Below are 17,643 nucleotides of genomic sequence, written 5' to 3' on the forward strand. Positions count from 1 at the left end.
AACCTTGAACACAAACGCAAAGGATCATTCTCCTATGAGTTATCAATAGGGCTGCATCATCTCTCATCTTCCCTCATCATCTTCCACACCTTCTCCCTCCCTCCCTGTCTGTCCATCTCCTCCCTCTGCGCCTTTTACGCACAACCAAGTCGGAGCGCACACACGGCTGGCGAGGAGGAAAAAAGGAGAGACAATAGACAATAGTTTGGGTCATCATGGTATCTGGACTTTTACTGTAGGCAATATGCGCGCCGGAGTGTGAAATAATAGAAGAACGATCTGAAAACGCGTCTATTTATTTACTGGCTTAAAGTTTCCCCCCCGTTTTTAATGCTGCCAACCGAGATTTCAGGAGGAGTGTGTTTCACCTCAAGGTAGGCGACCGCAACTCAAGAACAGGTTGTCAATGAATGAAGACTTGTGATTTCCATGGCTCTTGTTTCTGAAACAATGTTTTTTTTTTTATTTCTAACATTACTTGGCATGTTTTTTAAAGAGAAGCTCAGGTGAAAATAATTCACGTCACAATGATTCTGATATCTGATAAATCACGAGCCCTGATCTGGTGTTTTAATCCAAACTAATAAGATTATGTGCTAAATAACCTATTTTATTACAGGCTTGGTTTGTGGTTCAGCATCAAATTGATCGCTTTGGAGATAGACTCTATGTGGATATGATTGCATACCCACATATAGTTTGCCATTGTTTTCTGATTATTGCAATTGGATCCAAATGTTGGGACAAAACAAAATATAATGCATATGAGGATTTTTGACTTTTGGTGGCATCATGGTCATCCTGACCCTCATTAACAGCTTTTAACTGATTCGATATTTACTCTGCTTGTTATGATATTAATTCATGGGCACAGGAGGGTCGCTCATTACCTTATAATCGAGAGAAGCGTCTTACTGTTTCTTTTAATGCCAATCTTTCTCGTTTACTGTGCGCTTTGGCAGCTCCTCGCCAACCTTATATAGGAATTTATATTTCTCAGCCTATTGATCACATAATATAACAAAATTATTTTCCTTTAGCTCCAGGTCCCTGCAGCTTAGGAAAGTTCATGAAATCTTTTTAAACTATTTTCCATTACTTATTATCACCGTTACAGAGACAGGCAGGCTGTTGTCACAATATAATTAATAGCCTATAATTATAGATGCATTACACAAATATGCCACTAATGTAAGCAATCCGCAATTAAGTAGTTAATCGTATCCTGTTGCCTGTATTTCTACGTAATTTATCATAATTCAGAACTTGATTTTCTGTAACAATTCAGCCTATATTTCCTGATATTTAATCATTTAGTTTATATTTAGTGGATTTTAGGCTATTAAGCTTAACCTATGTCTTCCTTACGAAAAAGAACTATAGTAATCCTATAATAAATTGTATAAGGATGCTACAAATATCACAGCAAAACTATAAACTGAATATAATATAATATGGGAATATTATATGAATATTAGAATGATACCATTGGAGATTTAAAAACTCCCAAAACATAATAGGCTCTATGGTCACTATAAACTCACTACAGAGCACCACAGACACACTAGAAGTTCCTATAGGAATATTATAGGGATTTTTCGTTAGGGTTGCCTAATTTAGGTTTTTTTTTTTATCAATGAATGACTCGATTTTTTTTAAAGAGTGTTGCATTTTATAAAAAGCTGTTAACTTTTTTTTAAGCCTACTTCTTCATCCTTCATAAAGCCTAGTTTGCAAGTTTATTGGAACAGTTACAAGCTAGAATAAAATAGCCCACATGTGGTTCAGTTATTGATCTTCAACAAATATCCTAGTTTTAAACATTTATATATTGAAAATAATTTCGACACAAAAATGTAATCTAAAACCGGAATTATCTTAGGCTAGTTTAAAAAAAAAAAAAAACAGAGCAGCATTATTAGGATAGGGTTGAATAGTTGTTTTATGTAGAAATGTAACCTACGAGATTTTTTTTTTTTTTTTTTTTCATTTTTGCTAATTCTGTTGGGAGATTTTTATAGGCTGACGTAACACTGATTGAAGTGTCAGTTGATTAGATTTAGGCCCCTAAACCTTAACATTAAACGAATTAAAACTGTCATTATATAATCTGTGACACTGATAATATCACTTCAAATTTCGATTAATTTCTTCGAACTTGAATTAAAATTTTCTATAAATGCACATCTATTGATGAGGCGTTTTTGTTGTTTTCGCGTTTGAGCGATTTGACTTTAATCAGAGCAGTTCTAGATTACAAGATGTGTGTGTGTGTGTGTGTGTGTGTGTGTGTGTGTGTGTGTGTGTGTGTGTGTGTGTGTGTGTGTGTGTGTGTGTGTGTGTGTGCGTGTGTGTGTGACCTCAGTCTGACTTCAGATCTAAATTGTGGTCCAAGTAAAAAGCCTTCCTCATCACTGTTTCAGTAAGATGGAGGTGAAGAGCCGCTTATTGGAAATGACGCTGTCCAGTTTCCAGTTTTATGCTAAGGAAACATATCGAAATAACTGTCTTCCGTAGTGTTTCGGTGTGTGCATGGGTGCATATTTCGTCTCACTGATTCCCTTCTCTTCACATGCAATTACTTCAGTCGTTCAGTTATGTCTCGGAGAGAAAAGTCAGTTTTTGTCCTTTTTCAGCGATCACACCGAGGGAAGGAGAGAAGGGATGAAAACAGAGGAGAGCCAGTCCTGTCTGCAGCAGCCTCCATCCTCAACGCCTTTCGGTGAGTGGCAGCTGACAGCTTCTGAAATAGGGCACAGCTTTCTCTTTCCAAATTTTCACTATTACACTACAGCAACAGAAACAGAACCTTTTAGTCTTTACGGTTCTTGGTGTACAAGTGTTGCTGAGGCCTAAAGACGAAAAATAGGCCTAACTGATGGGCTGCTACATTCTAGAGGGACAGTTTTAAAACATCACAGCAAACTACCTCTGTAGGAATATTATAGGAATATTATAGTGACACTAAAGGAGAAAAAAATACCATAAAGTATACTGGGACCTTGATAAACTCACTACTGAGTGCCGTAGACACACTATAACTCCCTGTAGGAATATTATAGGAATATTATAGAGACGCCTTAGGAGTTTGTTTTTTTGAAATACCACAAAGTACTATAAGGTCACTATAAACTCACTATTGAATACCACGGATACACTATAGGTTCCTATAGGAATGCTATAGTGATTGCATATAGGAGATTGAAAAAGTTCACGCACACTATAAAATCACAATTGAGTATCACGGACATTTTAAAAATCCCAATAGTTGTACTATAGGAATATTATATAGTGATATCATAGGAGGAAAAAATAGTCTACCATAAAGTACTATAAGGTCACTATAAACTGACTATTAAGTTCCGCAGAGATAGCCTGTAAGACCCTATAGGAATGTTGTTATATCACAGGAGATAAAACAAATTTCCATAAACTAACACAGACAGTCTATATAGGAATATTATTGAAATATTATAGTGATATCATAGGACCATACAAAAAGTAGGCCACTATAAACGCCCTATTGAAAACCACGGACACACTGTAAGTCCCCGTAGGAATATTATAGTGATTTTTCGATATGGTCATCATCCTATTCTGACCTGTTGTTTTGTTGTTGTTGTTGTTGTTGTTGTTGTTGTTTTAATTTGTAAACCGTGCCCCAGGTCCAGAGTACGGGGCAGGGGGAGAGCTGTGCGCGGGCTGCGAGTCGCCCATCGCCGACCGCTTCCTGCTGCGGGTGAACGAGCGCTCCTGGCACGAGACCTGCGTCAAGTGCGCCGTGTGTTTGAGCGCGCTGACCGGGACCTGTTACTGCAGGGACCGCCTGCTCTACTGCAAGCACGACTATGAGAAGTAAGAGCCAGCACGGGACACACAGACGACCACTTTCCATAAGTAACTCGGTTTCAGTCGTTCCTAAAAGTGGGGTGGGGGGACATCCAGGGGTCCGTGATGGGTGGGTGGTTGGGGGTGGTGGGTAGGGGTGTGTGTGTGTGTGTGTGTGGGTGTGTGGTTGCCGTGTAAAAGTCAGCTTATTTATCTTATTGGTTATTTTACTCTCTATAGTTGTTGGCCCAATGAGAGAGTGCATAAGGATGACTATTTTGATCACAGGTCCTTTATCATCCCACCTAGTGTAGACAGGTTCATACTTTTGTACCAAATCATATCTAACAATAAACATATTCTCAGACTAATCTCATTAAATGGAGGTTCCTGGTCTAATTATGTGTGTCTATTTTGGGGAGTCCTTGATATGGAAAAGTCTGGGAGCCCCTGCAAATCTTCCAGTGTTAATAAGTGACAATTGAGTCAATTATTAAATGATTTGGAGTTGACAGGTGTTGACTGGAGAGCTGTTTGTCCACTCATATGGAGCTGATATGGATCTGAGCTGGCTGTTCATCACTATCTAAAGTGTTAAATTAACTCTGATGGGTGTGGACTTATATAAACACTGGCATTGTGTTGAGTTTTACACTCTCAGAGTTAAAATTAACACGGATGATTTTGCTGTGTGCTGTATGCAATGCTTTATTGTAATGCATTATAAATACTATTGGGAGGGAATGAATCCTACTCGAGGTGTTGTGAGGTCCCATCATACTGTCTGGAATCTCTGAATCAGTCACTCCCTCTTTTATAGGGAGAGAAACAGTGGGAGAAACAGTGTGTGTGTGTGTGTGTGTGTGTGTGTGTGTGTGTGCGTGCTTTTTGTTTTGGTCGTCGAGTGTGTGCTGCGGTCGGTCGGCGGGTGTGTGCTGCGGTCGGTGAGAGCTCCAGGAGTAGACGGCTGAAGGACGAGCCTGCAGCTTGTTATCATTGTTTTGAAAAGTGTCAGACGGCATCCAGCAGCACAGACTCTCCCACTGTACCTGACATCTGGAGGAGAGAAGGAGAGGGAGAGAGGGAGAGAGAGAGAGAGAGAGAGAGAGAGTAGAACAACAGAGAGGGGGAGAGAGGGAAGAATTGGCTGATGAGAGTCCCATTGTGTGACGTTTATCTTGAAAAATGAGTGGGGGAAAAGTAAAGCGCATTGGCTTATCATGAACGCAGCACCGGGTTCATCTTCAGTGGAAAAAATGAAAAAGTCTCCAACCGGCGTATTTGCTCTGCTCATGTAATGCATGTAATTGAAGATCCAAATTAAAAGTCCGTGGCTCATTCAGTATAGTGTTGATTTAGTGCCCTATACATTGCATATGGATAGTTGCCTTGTTGTGTGACTCCGTGCCAGACTTGGCACGCAGTACCGCCTGTGACCTTCAGCGGATCAGCAACAATGTCTCCTTGTGTTCCCTGCAGTCTGTCCATCAGCGCCTTACACTCCACACACTCCTCCCCCTCCATCTGCAGCAGGTGTGTGCATTGTAACAGATAAGCATGCCCGAGAATTTGGAGCGTGCATAAGAATTCGAGGGGGAATACGTACAATTTTAGGTGGATGCTTATTTTTCCTCTTAACCTCTTGGAATCTGGCTCCATTTTATTTTCTAAGGGACGATTGATTGAATTGGCAGAGAGCAACTGACTGATGTCTTTACACACTGTCTGTTTTGCATGTCAAAATATTAAATGAATGTAATTATTCACCGTATCGTGCAGAATGTTTGGGTGAATTGTTTCCACGCATGGTGAGGCTGCATCTTACAGTCTTCTAGCACATACTGGGCCATTTTCCATGCCTCCCTCATCATGCAGTATCTCAGGCTTGTCCAAACATTTTTAACTTCGTCCTTTGCTTTGATTACATCACCCAGCCCACACTCACACAGACAGGCAGAGCTCCCCTCCCTCGCTCTCCCTCAGCAGAAGCCAAAGGCCACACTATGCTAATGGCATGGTATGGTAACCCTGCTTATCTGTTTGCCTCTTTGCTTGATTGTTTTTGTTGTAGTTTGAATTCAAACACTATCTGATCTTCATATACCTTCTAAAATACAATCATTCCAAAAATAGAAATGAATCCAAAATTCATTTATTTGGGATATGAGAGTGACACTGTACATATGCAAAGCACTCTATTCTGCCAAGGTGAAAGAAGAAAGAAAGAAAGAAAGAAAGAAGGCTAGAAACTATGCAGATGTACAAAATTCAAATGAGAAGGAAAAAAAATCAAATTTTAAAATGTACAGTGTAGACTCAAGCCCTGTGTGGAATACCTGGTTCGGTCATGAATCACATTCAAGTCCCTGAGGCTTCAAGGAATAAATAAGTCATCACCTGCTGCCTCATCATCTACGATGTTAAAATACAGAAGGTTTTCAATTTCCCTTATCTCAATCTGCTGTGGAAATAAGATTTAGACTCAATAAACTCACTGAAAGTGCATCTTGTGGATTTGTAGTGATAATTATTTTTGTTTTGAAACCTCATGAAATTAACTTGAATGCCATTTATGAACCAGATATTCTGTATTGAGTGTATATTATAATATAATACATTGTTCAACACCTGTAACTACATCATAAACAGGAAGTCTGAGCAAAATTTTGTAATTTGGTCCAAATGTGTCAAGGTGGAAATTACTTTGGCCTTTGGATTTTGGATTTTTGGATTTTACTGGCAATTAAATTGTATACCTTCACCAGATTTCAAGATTTCTGGACTTTCTTTTTGACATGCAGAACAGAGTATTTGGCATAGATCTCTGACAATACATGTATGCACTCTATATATACTGCAGATCAAAGGTGTGATATGAGAAATGAACTGTTCAGCCCCTCAAAGTACTTTTTGGGTGGATGGCAAAAGAGTCCTGTGTTCAATCGCATGTTTTATCTTTAACAAAAGTTATATGGTTATTAAATGTCATTTTGGCTCAAAATAAGACAAAAAAGCAGATGGACATAAATGGATAATGTCTGCCACCCTCAATCTCCAACACACACATTTAACTCATGCTCTCTTACACAGAGCGTCGACATGATGGTCCTTGTCCAAGCTGAGCAGTAAGGCCTGTGTGTCCCGGTCAACAGTGCTGAGCCCAGACAGAAGTGAGGGTTGCCTGGGTCTGCGGAGCCTGCAGGCTGCCTTGTAAGCCCCCATAAAGACAAGCCTCTGCACTGTGAGAGGCGGGTCACTGGGGTGGATATTTACTAAACCCTGGGTTTAATACATCACTCTGTGGGGTGGAGGGCAGCGAGGCTCCGTCTGACTTTACAAACCCTCGCTCTGCAGAAAGAGAGAGAGAGACAGAGAGAGAGAGAGACAGAGAGAGAGAGAGAGAGAGAGAGCCCCCGCCGCCTCAGAATAGACCGAGTCGCTGTGTGTGAGTCTAATGCTAATGGGCCGAGAGACTGTTCTCCATTCTCTCAGGTTACGGCGTGTTTATGTGTGTGTGTGCGTGTGCGTGTGTGTCTGAGTCCCGCTGCTCCAAAACACTGGGACTGTGGATCGAGATCGCATCTTCTTACCCCTCTTCCTCCTCTCCCTTATCCCTCCTATAGGCTACCCCCCACCTCCCCACCCCACCCCATCCCACCGTTCCTCTCCCTATCTCTCTCCCCATCACCTCGTTCATCACTGTCTGCTTTGTAATAATATTTCTCTATTCCAAACCTCATTTCCTTCTTGTTGAGATTGATAGCAGCGATGACACCAATCAGTTTATCTCTCCGTTTATCCCTCGTTTTCTCTTAATCGTCTCCCCCCCCCCCAGCGCCTCTTTGTGTCTCGGGACGGGGGGTGGGGGGTGGGGGTTGGTTGGTGGGTGAGGGGGTGCGGTGGCGGGTTGATTGGGTACAGTGCTAATTAGCCTGTGTTCTCCGGCTGTCATGTGATGACAGGCCTGACACCGGGCTGCAGAGAAACACTATTAGAGGGAATTATGCAATGACAAGTCAAGGGGACAATAATCACCCTACAGCACCTCAACCTCACCTGATGAATTACTGGCATATTAATGAATTACATTTGATACAGCAAGCCAGAATAGCGGACAAGTGTTTGATTTTGCTGATTAAGAATGCCGCCTAGATATGGAATCTGCACATTTAAGGAAAGTGTGTGGTTTCATCCAGGATCATGTGTTAATCTTGGCTGCTTAGACTTCAACTCTGTTCCTAGAGGTCTGTGGGGAGTCTGCACAGGCAGCCATCGCCTAAGATACACTCAGGACTCCATATATGTAAAATCACAGTGAGAGACTACATGCATGTGGTTCTGAAACTCCCAGACGCTCTACAGTACTCCTCCCTCACCCAAGAGTCTTAGCTCAACAGATGATGGGCGGAGGTGAGGTGTGCTACAGAGGACTGGAAAGTGGGAGGTGGGGGGGGTGGGGGGGGTAGAACCTGTTTTTGATGGTTTGACTCTATGTAACGATGAAACAACAGACAGGGACGACATCCGGAGAGAACCACAGAAGAGTTTAAGGTGTAAATGAAAGAACGCCGGGGGGAAAAGCTTAGCGGAGGAGAAGGGAAGGGATCGGCTCAAAATGGGATAAAGACGAGATGTCCGTGAGTTTTTAGGGAAGGGAACAGCCGCAGGGAGGGGAGGGGTGGAGCGGTGGAGGGGTGGGGGGTGGGGGGGGGGTGGAGGGCGTGTAACCCCCGGTAATATTGCCACTGTTTTTGCATAATGTGAGATGAGTCCCCATCATCTTTCCTCCCCCACAACAATTTTATTACAGACAGCTAATAAATGTTTCATGGCAGAACAAGCTGCTCGCCTTGGCTTTATTAAATCTGAGATAATAAAAGAAGAGAGAGAGAGAGAGAGAGAGAGAGAGAGAGAATAGGGGGTCGGACCAGAGAGGGAGAGATAGGGAGAACGGCGTAGACTTTCTCGAATAGGGGCGGCTGTATCTCCTGTTTCTGGGGCAACGGGTCCCGCTGTCCCCCGCCGCCCCCTCCCCACCGCTTCCCGCTCCGCCAGAGAGAGACAGGAAATGAGAAACCGGCAGACAGGATATTGCGTTCTGGTGGCCTGGGGATTAACTGTTTTATCTAAACTAACACACACACACACACACACACACATACGCGCGCCCACACGCTCACGCACACAGACACACACACACATTCTCATCCATATCCTCACACACATTCACACATAGCGTTCATTCTTCTTAGCGTCAGGTGTAGATCACGCACAGCCAGACACAGTCATACATGCACAGAGACACGCGCTCATCATGCACACAGCATGCATGTATGTCACGCAGGTTTTTAGTTGTTACTGTATGCAGGTATATTACATTTGGTCTTGTAATATTATGGGCTGTCGCAAAAGAGTTCAAGTTCTCCCGGTGCTGAGCTCATGTAGAGCCGGTCTTATTACCAGTGTGAACAATTTACAGCGAGAGTCATGCCATGTAACTGTATAACTGTGAGAATGGCTGAGGGTCTATGCAGAGATGCTTCAGAGGGTCCAGTCCATACATCGCAGGATCTTGTGACCATTAGATAACTAATAACTCATTTTTTTTATAAATCAAGGAAATCTATTTTCAAAATTATATCTGGCTTTTACAGTTTTTGGAGATGGTGAATGAAGCGAGAGGACAGTGTGTGGTGTTAGTATATTGATGCATGGATGGGTATGGTGCACAAATGACAGCATCTGTCAGTGTTTTATTGATGTTTGTACCCGGGAACCTTATCTGTGTTTACACATACTGTGCATATTTGTGTTTATGTGTGCATGTGACTGTATGTATACCCGTGTGTGTGTGTGTGTGTGTTTGTGACTGTATATATCTATATATATATATATATATATATGTGTGTGTGTGTGTGTGTGTGTGTGTGTGTGTGTGTGTGTGTGTGTGTGTGTATTGGTGTGTGTGAGTGTGAGTGAGTGGTGGCAGGGGTAGCGAGTATCGTGGGGAATGCTGGGAGATTTTAATAACACAGAAGCAGTGCAGGGAGATTTAATAAAAGGAGATGATGTGATTACTGAACCCTGGCTCTGAGCCATTTTGCTTCACAGAGCAATATCCGCTGCAAGTGTGCACGCACACACACACACACACACACACACACGCACGCACGCACACACACACCTACACACACACACACACACACTCACACATCTAAGAAATGGATACTAAACACAACACAACTTAAAAGTAAGATTGTTGCATATCATTTGTACTTTTCATATCAATTTCACATGATGCATTGCATGCACTTATACATTTTCAGGACATGCATAAGCACCCATTTGTTTGCCACACACAATGGTCATTCTGGACATATAATATATGTGGGAATCACAAGCTGCAATACATGAATACCTTGACACATCACATGTTCAGGAACAGAAATGCATCTCAAACTATGGATAAGGAATCAAAATGGGTGGCAGACCTTTTTCTGGTGCATCTCCTCATGCCTTGTATGTTTTAACGAGCCTGGGGTCTAGAGTGAGGCTAAATTTACCAGTTTGGGACCTGAGCTGGCAAACAGACAACTGACCCAAACCTAACGAGTATAGGATACAATGAAAACCTGGAGTCAGTTGAGGCAAACCCTTACCTGTATAATTATTCATCAATTATGGAAGCAAGCACAACAACTGTAATCACTCTCAGACACATACATATTTATGGAGTGATTGTGTTGCAGTCCAGACACTGTTGTGCTTGTCAGAGCACACAGGCAAAGCAATGCCACACGACACACAGCTTGCGCAGATAATGAAGACTCTGTTATCGTGTTTGTATGCCTAGGCTCTAACAATACACATGAAGGAATGGGCTGAATATACACGCCAAATGCTTATAATACATCACCTGTGCCCCCTCTCTACTTTGGATCTCATAATCTGTGTGCTTGTAATTACCTGTGCCCCTTCACCCCTCTGTAATCCATGTGCACTGAAGATAAAGTTTGCCTCAGCTGAGGTTCCCGAGGTTTAGGGTGGACTGTGTTGACTCTTCGGTCCATGCACTCACGCTTATCTCTTTTGTAATCATGTATGTATCGTATCTATTACAGATGGTAATATCACTTCATAAAATGAAAGCCCTGAAATCCAAAATAAAGTCCACTTGAAGATATCCTTTCAGATAGCTTTGCAAACCATTGGTTTTTACCTTTCAGCTGTTTAAACTGTCTTTATCTGAATTTCCACTTTTTTAAAATATATATATTGGAAATTCAAATGCAAGAAAAACAAGTTTCTCTGTATCTCAGGTCAATGTCATGCATATTTTCATTTTTCCACTGATTCCTGGTGTGAGCAAAAACATGCCTATATTAGGTGATGTATTCAAACTTTAGAAGTCATGTTTTTATTGTAATGCCATTACATAATCAAAATGGGAACGTGCTGCACTCCTTATTTTAGAAATGTGTATTTTAATATACATATTTTGCTGTTAGTAACATGGGATATCAGAAACAACAATACATTTTCATTTAAAAGCAATGACTGAAAGTGTGGGCAGAACTTTGCATAATGTTATAATCCTATGCCTCTTAGATGTATAGATGGAGTTTAAAGAGTCAAAGTCACGCCATAAAATAATTCTAGTGGAATAAGAACAATTATGAAAAAAATTGACATTTAGCATCAGAACTGGAAATTATATAATTAAAATGTAGCCATGTGGCCTAAAATTCAGATACAACAACAGTCTATTTTACAAGTCACAATTTGCATGGGAATTTCTATAGGTAATCATGATCAAACTAAACATATTCAGGCACATTGTGCAAGATCTGCAATATTCTGCAATGACTAGAAAGATATGGAAAGGTCAAACATTTTTTGTGTAAAACATGAATATTGAAATATAGGCTAAACAATGTGTGGGTATGTTTGTGTAGATGCTATAAATTTGGCGTGGAGGCCAGGTTTACCTCATACGTGTGTGTGAGCTGGGCTGTAAAGGGTTTACCCGTTCTGTCCATAGTGATTTATTGAAAGCTATATCCCCTGGTAAGGGCCAGTGTGAATGATGCTTCTATTAGAGGGATTAGACTGATCTACTTACAGACCCCCCTCTGCGGCAGTTGCCCCAAGTTGCCTTCATTTGCCATGTTGAGTAAATTCCTACCGTGCTGTGTACACCCCGATTAGGGAAAGGGGGACTCAACCGCCAACATCATTAGTCTTATGTCAAGCAATTCTCTGATGATTCTGTTGTCATTTTTCACAGTGAAAGGAAGTATTTAAGGTATGCTGCTGCAGCACTCGGATGGAGACTGAGGCTGTGCAGAGCAGAGCTGCGATTGCTCTCTTTCAGGCATCGGTTCAATGCCAGGAATAATGATTGACACGTGGGGCGTGTTTGTTGACATCTTATGCTACTGGCATCTCTAAGATGCAATGTAACGTTTCAATAAAAGAGGGTGAGCAACATGTAGTTGAATGCAAGGGTCTGTCGCAATAGATCTGTGTAAGGCTGCTTGTAGGGACGCCTGTGTTTGTGTTATGATGTTAAGTTAGTGACACTGTCATTTGGGGAATTTGGGGAGCGTTTGGCAGATGGATTGAGAAAGATTAGCCGTAGCAGCTGCGTTTGGGACAGAATCACAGATTAGGGGCTCTAATGTGCAGACCTGGCTCCCTCTTTGCACTCCAGATTTGGGCAGCAACACCTTCCTATCACTCAGTCAGGGAGCGTCAACACTTCTGTCTTCGTCCCTTCCTCCCCCCCTCCGCTCCTCTCTCATCCTCCCTCTCTTTTTGTTCAGGTTTTTGTTATTTTCTGCTGCTATTTCTGCCTCCAAGTGCCTTTTTCCTTTTTACACCTATGCTCTGTCTACCTGGTAAATCCTCCTCTTGATGTGTAATGCTCTGATGATCCAAAGTATCCGCACTGTCAATATTTCCTGATGGGATGGCAGGTGTGTTGCAGATGTACTGTACACCACAAGTATGATGAAGGGATATGACACGGTTACCGTGAGTAACCAGCCAATATCAGACTAGGTATATGGATTCTGTGTGTGTGTGTGTGTGTGTGTGTGTGTGTGTGTGTGTGCATGCGTGCGTGTGTGTGTGTGTGCGTGTGTGTGTGTTTGTGTGTGTATGTGTGTTTTAGTGTGCATAAGTGAGAGGAGAGAGATTAACCCCATGCTATCCCCAATCCCTGGTTATGAGTTTACAGCGTCTGTCTGGCCATCGCACTGTTTAAACAACAATCTAATTAATCCTGTCTTTATTAGTTTCAGTGAACTGGGGAGGCAGGCTGGGAGGGCGTGAGGGAGAACTGGGAATGCTGGCAGAAAATGCCGGGGAGGGAGGGGGGGGAGGGAGCCGAAGTGAGAGAGCAGGGATTTGAGAGGAATTTAATGGCAGAGACTTAGGCCCGCTGAATGGAAATGGGGATGTGAAGAGATGGTGAGGCGGGAGAGAAATTGAAGGGTTATAACATCTCACAGGAGGAGAGACGGAGGGACAAAAGGAGAGAAGTGGTCATGGGGAAAAACCAATGGACCTCAGAGAGAGACTGTATTAAACTGGAACTTTAACTTTATTCATCATGTTAAATCATTGCTTTTAGTCTGTGGGTGGGATATGGGTCGATCGGAGCTCACTCTCTCGGATAGATCTCAACATTTAAGGAATCACAAGAGAGAGAATCGCAACAGGCAGCTCCCTTATCATTGGTGAACTACTGCCACCTACTGTCAAGAGGGAGAAAAGAAAATACAATATAACAATACAGACAACTGTAATTCCTGTTAGCAGATGTTCACCTTGTTGCTCTGTGCATTGGGTAATGTTTATACGACCTTTAATTAAGAGACTATGCTAATCTCCAGAATAATTGGAGCTGAGGGTAAACGAGTCAAAGCTCTGTGTCTGTGCTTCCATCTTTAATTACCTTACCTTTCTTTCTGCGCACTCCTCTGTTTTACAGTTTATGTTTGTGTCTTAACCTACGTATCCTTCACTCACATGCCCATGTGTCTGTCTCTCTCTCTCTCTGTCTGTCTCTCTCTCTCTGTCTGTCTCTCTGTCTGTCTGCGTGCCTCCAGGCTGTTTGTGAGGAAGTGCAGCGCCTGCCTGCAGGTGATTGGCCGCTCTGAGCTGATAATGCGGGTGCTGGGCCAGGTGTACCACCTGGGCTGCTTCAGCTGCTGCGAGTGTGAGCGCCGGCTGCAGAGAGGTGATGAGTTCGTGCTGAAGGAGGGCCAGCTGTTGTGCCGCGTCGACTACGAGAAGGAGAGAGAAATGCTGGCCGCCATCAGTCCCACCCCGACTGAATCAGGTAGAGTCAGTTTTGTGACAGGATCGTTTCACCTGAACCTCCTAAAAGTCTGCTCAAAGTTGCTTGTTTTTTCTAGAATAAGGATAATAATACTGTGATACTTTGTAAGGAAATTCTCTTTTAGTTTAGGGTTCATTTCAGAACAGCACTGCTGGTAGGGATTGGGTGTTGATCTCTCCGACCATCAGTGTAAAGGGAAACCTCACAGGCTTATAGCCCTGTCTGTATGGAGTAGGAGGGATAGACACATACACACGCATACACATGCACACACACTTGCACTCACCTAGACATGCTTATGAATATGTATGTAAACCCCACCTAATATAGTCTGACATGGGAAGCTTTTGGATGACGATCCCAAAATGAGATGTTGGTATTAATCTGAAAGTGTAACTGTATTTATTTAACATTATTTGTACAATTCATTTGCATTCTTGATTCTGTTGATAGCGTTAATTCATCAGTTCATTCATTAATTGTTATTCTGTTGGGGGATTTTGTTATTATACATTACATTATACATTATTTGTCAGTAGTTGGTTAAATGCATGTCTTCCAATCGCCATCAGAACCTTTATTCATCCAGGGAAGAGTTATGTTGAGCGTTCACTCATCCAGCATTCATTTTCAGCACAGCCTGCCTCATACACAGTTCCACACATTCACACTATAGGAAGGAGTTCAGTACAACAACAGTCCTTCACTGTAGGCCGCTGACCTGCTTCCCTTGGGCAACTGGGGGATAAAGGCTTTTGCTCAGGGGCACCTCAGTGTTAAACACTTCCACTTTTCCGTTTCCAGACTGAGGGATTTGAAACGGAGACCTTCTGCTCACAAGCCTGCATCTCTATGTCCATAATCTGTTTTTTTTATGTGTGTGAAAAACAATGAAAATGCACCTTCTCCTGCGCGCTGTTCTGACGGCTGTGTTTTCTGCCGACCTCTCTCAGTGAAGAGTGAGGATGAGGATGGTGGAGGAGGCTCCGGCGGGGGGAAGGGCGGCGATGAAGGCAAGGAGCACAAGCGTTCAAAACGACCCCGCACCATCCTGACCACACAGCAGCGGCGCGCTTTCAAGGCCTCCTTTGAAGTGTCCTCTAAGCCCTGCCGCAAGGTGAGCGGACCAGCCTCTCTCTTATATAACAGGATACAGCGCTAAAGGATAATACCGGCGGTTTTTTCATCTATGTTGCCTCTTTCCTTTACATTATTCCTAGTGGTGTCTGCACACAGTCAGCATAGTTGGAGATATCAGGGCTCGTTTTCCTACCTTCAGAAGAAGCTATTTGCTGCCATTCATTTTTGTGCAGTATGAAAAACAATTTCCACAGACTTGAAAATTGCCCGACCTAGATAATCCATCACAGTAAACATGAAAGCCTTAATTTGGTTTTATCAAAGTTTCTGTTGTATCCTTATTTCATTGTGCCCACGTTGCATTACGTTACGCTCTGCTTACTGTCAATCACCTGACACCCACAGCAAGACGCCAGGAAATAATCCCTCAAAACATAATGCCTTACAAACTTTATTGTCACATCTATGTCTTTTTATTTGGGGCTTCTTAGTGAGACGGGACAGCAGTTCATTTGAAGCTAGGTTTGTATTTTAAAAACAATGTAAAACGAGTAAATGTTAAAAACAAATCTAATTACATACTGCATACATTGCAAAATGATTGGGGGAAACATAAACTAGACGTAGATGGAAGTAAATGGGTTTTAACTGTAAATGACATTGGTATTCTCCCTTATCATATTAACATCATGGCTCTGTCTCACCTGTAGGTAAGAGAGACGCTGGCTGCTGAGACTGGACTGACAGTGCGAGTCGTGCAGGTGTGGTTTCAAAACCAGAGAGCCAAGGTTAGACTTTACATATTACCTTCAGGGCATGTTCTCTCTCACACATACACACACACACACACACACACAATTTTCATACTGACAGCGTGTGTGTTCCTGTGCTTCAGATGAAGAAGATAGCTCGCCGACAGCAGCAGCAGCAGCAGCAGCAGCAGGAGCAAGAGCAGCTGGGAGGGACCAGGAGAGGGCCGAGCAGAGGGGGCCGACAGAGCAACGACGACAGCGAGGGTAAGAGATAAAGTGACAATGCGGAGACCGAGTCATTCATATCGCTCATGGCGGTGACAGAGAGGGGGGCAGGTGAGGAGGTGAAGAGGGTTTGATTGAGGGGATTTTCATGTCCACACAGACGGCTCTAGCACTCACGGAATGGATGGGATGCTGGGATATCCCTCACTGCCACGTCAGCAGCTATTGGCTCTGGACCCCAACATCTACGGAGGAGAGCCGTTCCGACACGGGCTTACACCGCCTCAGCTGACCAGTGAGCAGCTCCACTCCTATGGTAAGACAGGGGGCAAAGACGCAAGACTAAAGGAGTAGTTCATCCCAAAATGAAGATTCAGTCATTAACTACTCACTCCCAAAAACAGCATAAAGTGTCCATCAAATTTCTCCAAACAGCTCATGCAACATAATCCAAGTGTTTTGTAGCCAAACCATTACACTGTAGGTCCAAAAGTTCAATATTTTCCTCACTGTCAGTGCTAACCCAATGAGCACCCTATAGTAACAAGCAAGGTCTTCTACCAGATCAATGTAGAGCTGCATGACCATTGAATGAGTATTGACAGTGAGGAAGATATAGGATATAATGAGATGAATGTTGGACTTTTGGACTCACAGTGCAATGGTTTGGCTACGAAACACTTTGATTATGCTGCATGAGCTGTTTGGAGAAAGTTGATGGGCATTTTTATGCTTTTTTTTGGAACTGTCAGAAGATGGCCTCCTTAACTTCAATAGTTTGAGAGAAGGCTGAGATGGGCTAACTCACTGTGTGTTTGGTGGTCCTATGAATCAAATGGAGTTTTGACTGACATGGGGGTGAGTAGATAAAGACTGGATTTTAATTTTGGGGTGATTCCTTTAATAAATAGATTGAAGGGGTTAAGATATTGTGCTTGTTCCCATGGTCTTCTGCGCTCTCTCCAGTTCAACCCTACACACTCTCACTCTGTTTACGCCCCCAGACTCAGAGACAGTGTTCCACGACCTGGACAGCGATGGAAGCCTCGGTCACCTTGGCGACTGTCTCTTAGCAACAGGGGAGGGCGGTCTCCTGCCGGGGCGGGTGGGAAACCCCATCGACCGTCTCTACTCCATGCAGAACTCCTACTTCACCTCCTGACCCCTATAAACTCTCACCCTTTCCCTACTCCTCCTCCACCTTTCACCTCTCAGAGATGCAGCTAATGGAGTCTGTCCATCAACATGCCTGTCGGACCACTCTCCATGAGACAGCCTTCACCCAAACACAGTTCTGAGCTTTTACCACAAGGCCAAAATCATCGCAAGACAGGCGTAGTCATAATATCGTTTTGCAGCTGTGGAAATAACTATTAGATTAGCATAGTGTCCCCATAATCTCTCCTAGAT

The 17,643-nt window shown here is 43.0% G+C and overlaps 1 protein-coding gene across 3 annotated transcripts; it reads left to right on the forward strand.

The window, feature by feature from the left end:
- The first annotated feature begins 330 nt into the window (after window positions 1-330).
- Window positions 331-17,395, forward strand: lmx1al (LIM homeobox transcription factor 1, alpha-like). 3 transcript variants are annotated; one of them, XM_078284727.1, is made up of 9 exons: window positions 331-374; window positions 2,637-2,726; window positions 3,652-3,855; window positions 13,944-14,176; window positions 15,130-15,293; window positions 15,967-16,044; window positions 16,152-16,272; window positions 16,394-16,549; window positions 17,238-17,395. In XM_078284727.1, the coding sequence occupies exons 1-9, from the start codon at window positions 331-333 to the stop codon at window positions 17,393-17,395; spliced, it is 1,248 nt and encodes a 415-aa protein (XP_078140853.1). The 3 variants fall into 3 exon arrangements, with proteins under 3 accessions (XP_078140853.1, XP_071772998.1, XP_071772999.1); XM_071916897.1 differs by having other exon boundaries at window positions 2,637-2,722; window positions 3,666-3,855; XM_071916898.1 differs by having other exon boundaries at window positions 2,637-2,722; window positions 3,672-3,855.
- Window positions 17,396-17,643: the final 248 nt, after the last annotated feature.

The sequence above is a fragment of the Centroberyx gerrardi genome, chromosome 7 (assembly GCF_048128805.1).
Source record: "Centroberyx gerrardi isolate f3 chromosome 7, fCenGer3.hap1.cur.20231027, whole genome shotgun sequence".
NCBI lineage: Eukaryota > Metazoa > Chordata > Actinopteri > Beryciformes > Berycidae > Centroberyx > Centroberyx gerrardi.

What these genes read in the sequence shown, in the direction of transcription:
- lmx1al (XM_078284727.1), top strand. Translation starts at nt 331, where the DNA reads ATGCTGCCAACCGAGATTTCAGGAGGAGTGTGTTTCACCTCAAG. An exon ending in GGAGTGTGTTTCACCTCAAG is followed by an intron (nt 375 to 2,636) that starts GTAGGCGACCGC and finishes GTCCTTTTTCAG; the next exon opens with CGATCACACCGAGGGAAGGA. An exon ending in TGCAAGCACGACTATGAGAA is followed by an intron (nt 3,856 to 13,943) that starts GTAAGAGCCAGC and finishes GCGTGCCTCCAG; the next exon opens with GCTGTTTGTGAGGAAGTGCA.